Consider the following 3,335-nt stretch of genomic DNA (forward strand, 5'->3'; position numbering starts at 1 on the left):
TGCATACTTTTCTTGACACTCCTGCTCTATTTCCGTCTTCACAGATGGGTCTTAAGTCTGCCGAAGGTGTAGGCTGCTCATATGTATATCCAGACCACATATATATGTGTCGCCCGGGCTCACCGGAGACTAGCATCTTCAGCTTTATGCAATCTTGTATGCACTTGGTCAACTATTTTCCCGGCGGCCAGGTTCCTTTGGCATTGTGTTGACTCCCGCAGTGCCTTCGTGGCCTTGGAGTCAGTTTACGCTATGCCTCAAGTGGCAGTCAGAATTGAAATCTTTCCGCACACCAATGGAAGGGAAGCAGACGATTACTGTATTACTGTATCAAGACAACTCTGCCCTAAGTTGTCTTGTGGAAGACTACAGGAGGAAGTCAGCGGCCTCGGCGACTACAGGAGGAAGTCAACGGTCACGGCGACTACAGGAGGAAGTCAACGGTCACGGCGACTACAGGAGAGGAAGTCAACGGTCACGGCGACTACAGGAGGAAGTCAACGGTCACGGCGACTACAGGAGGAAGTCAACGGTCACGGCGACTACAGGAGAGGAAGTCAACGGCCACGGCGACTACAGGAGGAAGTCAACGGTCACGGCGACTACAGGAGGAAGTCAACTGTCACGGCGACTACAGGAGGAAGTCAACGGTCACGGCGACTACAGGAGAGGAAGTCAACGGCCACGGCGACTACAGGAGGAAGTCAACGGTCACGGCGACTACAGGAGGAAGTCAACGGTCACGGCGACTACAGGAGAGGAAGTCAACGGTCACGGCGACTACAGGACGAAGTCAACGGTCACGGCGACTACAGGAGGAAGTCAACGGTCACGGCGACTACAGGAGAGGAAGTCAACGGTCACGGCGACTACAGGAGAGGAAGTCAACGGCCACGGCGACTACAGGAGGAAGTCAACGGCCACGGCGACTACAGGAGGAAGTCAACGGCCACGGCGACTACAGGAGAGGAAGTCAACGGCCACGGCGACTACAGGAGAGGAAGTCAACGGCCACGGCGACTACAGGAGGAAGTCAACGGCCACTACAGGAGGAAGTCAACGGCCACGGCGACTACAGGAGAGGAAGTCAACGGCCACGGCGACTACAGGAGAGGAAGTCAACGGCCACGGTGACTACAGGAGGAAGTCAACGGCCACGGCGACTACAGGAGGAAGTCAACGGCCACGGCGACTACAGGAGGAAGTCAACGGCCACGGCGACTACAGGAGGAAGTCAACGGCCACGGCGACTACAGGAGGAAGTCAACGGCCACGGCGACTACAGGAGGAAGTCAACGGCCACGGCGACTACAGGAGGAAGTCAACGGCCACGGCGACTACAGGAGGAAGTCAACGGCCACGGCGACTACAGGAGGAAGTCAACGGCCACGGCGACTACAGGAGGAAGTCAACGGCCACGGCGACTACAGGAGGAAGTCAACGGCCACGGCGACTACAGGAGGAAGTCAACGGCCACGGCGACTACAGGAGGAAGTCAACGGCCACGGCGACAACAGGAGGAAGTCAACGGCCACGGCGACAACAGGAGGAAGTCAACGGCCACGGCGACAACAGGAGGAAGTCAACGGCCACGGCGACTACAGGAGGAAGTCAACGGCCACGGCTACTACAGGAGGAAGTCAACGGCCACGGCGACAACAGGAGGAAGTCAACGGCCACGGCGACTACAGGAGGAAGTCAACGGCCACGGCTACTACAGGAGGAAGTCAACGGCCACGGCGACAACAGGAGGAAGTCAACGGCCACGGTGACTCACGCACTGATTGACACACACACAAGGACCCTGGAGTAAAGGACAAAAATGTAGTAATTTAATTAGGGGACAATGTTGCCGCTTGATTGGCGGTGATGTGGGGTGGGGGTGTGGGGGTAGGGGTGGGGGTGTGGGGCAGAGGGGTGGGGGTGTGGGGCAGAGGGTGGGGGTGTGGGGCAGAGGAGTGGGGGTAGGGGTGGGGGTGTGGGGGCAGAGGGTGGGGGTGTGGGGGCAGAGGGTGGGGGTGTGGGGCAGAGGGGTAGGGGTGTGGGGAAGAGCGGTGTATTGGTCCTAGTGGACCAAACTCCCACAAGTCAGGCCTGGCCTCGGGCCGGGCTTGGGGAGTAGAAGAACTCCCAGAACCCCATCAAGCAGGTGGGGTTGGGGTGGGGGTGTGGGGAATGGAGTGGAGGGGAGCGGTAAAGGTGTGGGGGGACAGATAAGTGAGGTTTGGGACAACTGTGGGAGGGGGGAGGGAGTATTGGTTACCTAAGAGTATTTACCTATCAGTGACCACTGGGAAAGGAGATCTAGCTCTTCATGCCCTGCCTCCTTGCCTTGTGGTTCCTGTTGGGGGTTATTATTGAACTTTCTTGACCTTCCAATGTTTGCCTGCAGTTGTGGAGGCGGCTCATCTTGTAGTGGTGCTTGAGCACCGGGTCTTGTAAGATTTTGATCGCGATCCACACTCTGGTGACTTGCTCTTGTAGTCTGCTGGTGTAGTCCGCTGGTGTAGTCTGCTGGTGGAGTCTGCTGGTGTAGTCTGCTGGAGTAATCTGCTGTTTGTTGAGGGCTTGATGAAGCTTGAGGATTGGTCATGAGGTGGAGGGTGTTTTGCTGCTCTACTTAATACCGTAATGTTCACTACTTGTAATTCTGTGTTGGAGGCCTTCACGGTGGGTAGAGGCCCTGGAGGGTACTGGAGGTGCGACCGGACTCGAGGCTTGTGTAAGTGTAACTCTTATATTCGGGTCAAGGTTATTGGAGCTTCTTACTGTGATTAAGGGAGCCGGTCGGCCGAGCGGACAGCACGCTGGACTTGTGATCCTGGGTTCGATCCCAGGCGCCGGCGAGAAACATTGGGCAAAGTTTCTTTCACCCTATGCCCCTGTTACTTAGCAGTAAAATAGGGACCTGGGTGTTAGTCAGCTGTCACGAGCTGCTTCCTGGGGGTGGAGGCCTGGTCGAGGACCGGGCCGCGGGGACACTAAAGCCCCGAAATCATCTCAAGATAACCTCAAAAAGGCTGCTAATTGCTTTGTTTATCCTGTCATTTATGGGTATTCTCCCTACATCCTTATGTTGAATTGGGCGGTTGTCAAGGATAATGGGCTCTGGACCTCACTTTCTAGTGGGTGCAGGCGAGGAGTCACAATAACGTGGCTAAAGTATGTTGACCAGACCACACACTAGAAGGTGAAGGGACGACGTTTCGGTCCGTCCTGGACCATTCTCAAGTCGATTCCAGTGGGTTGTCTCGACATTCTGTGGAGACAAAGCCTAGATACTGGCGTTATTCCTGACATACTAAAAACAGCAGAGATAGCACCACTTCATAAAG

At 56.0% G+C, this 3,335-nt stretch overlaps 1 protein-coding gene across 1 annotated transcript; it reads left to right on the top strand.

The window, feature by feature from the left end:
- Positions 1 to 295: 295 nt before the first annotated feature.
- LOC138364920 (uncharacterized) lies at positions 296 to 1,813 on the top strand. The gene has a single exon (XM_069325004.1). The coding sequence runs from the start codon at positions 296 to 298 to the stop codon at positions 1,811 to 1,813; it is 1,518 nt and encodes a 505-aa protein (XP_069181105.1).
- Positions 1,814 to 3,335: the final 1,522 nt, after the last annotated feature.

Source organism: Procambarus clarkii, chromosome 15 (assembly GCF_040958095.1).
Source record: "Procambarus clarkii isolate CNS0578487 chromosome 15, FALCON_Pclarkii_2.0, whole genome shotgun sequence".
Classification (NCBI taxonomy): domain Eukaryota; kingdom Metazoa; phylum Arthropoda; class Malacostraca; order Decapoda; family Cambaridae; genus Procambarus; species Procambarus clarkii.

Excerpts from the sequence above, each read along its gene's own strand:
- LOC138364920 (XM_069325004.1), top strand. The coding sequence starts at position 296 with ATGGAAGGGAAGCAGACGATTACTGTATTACTGTATCAAGACAACTCT.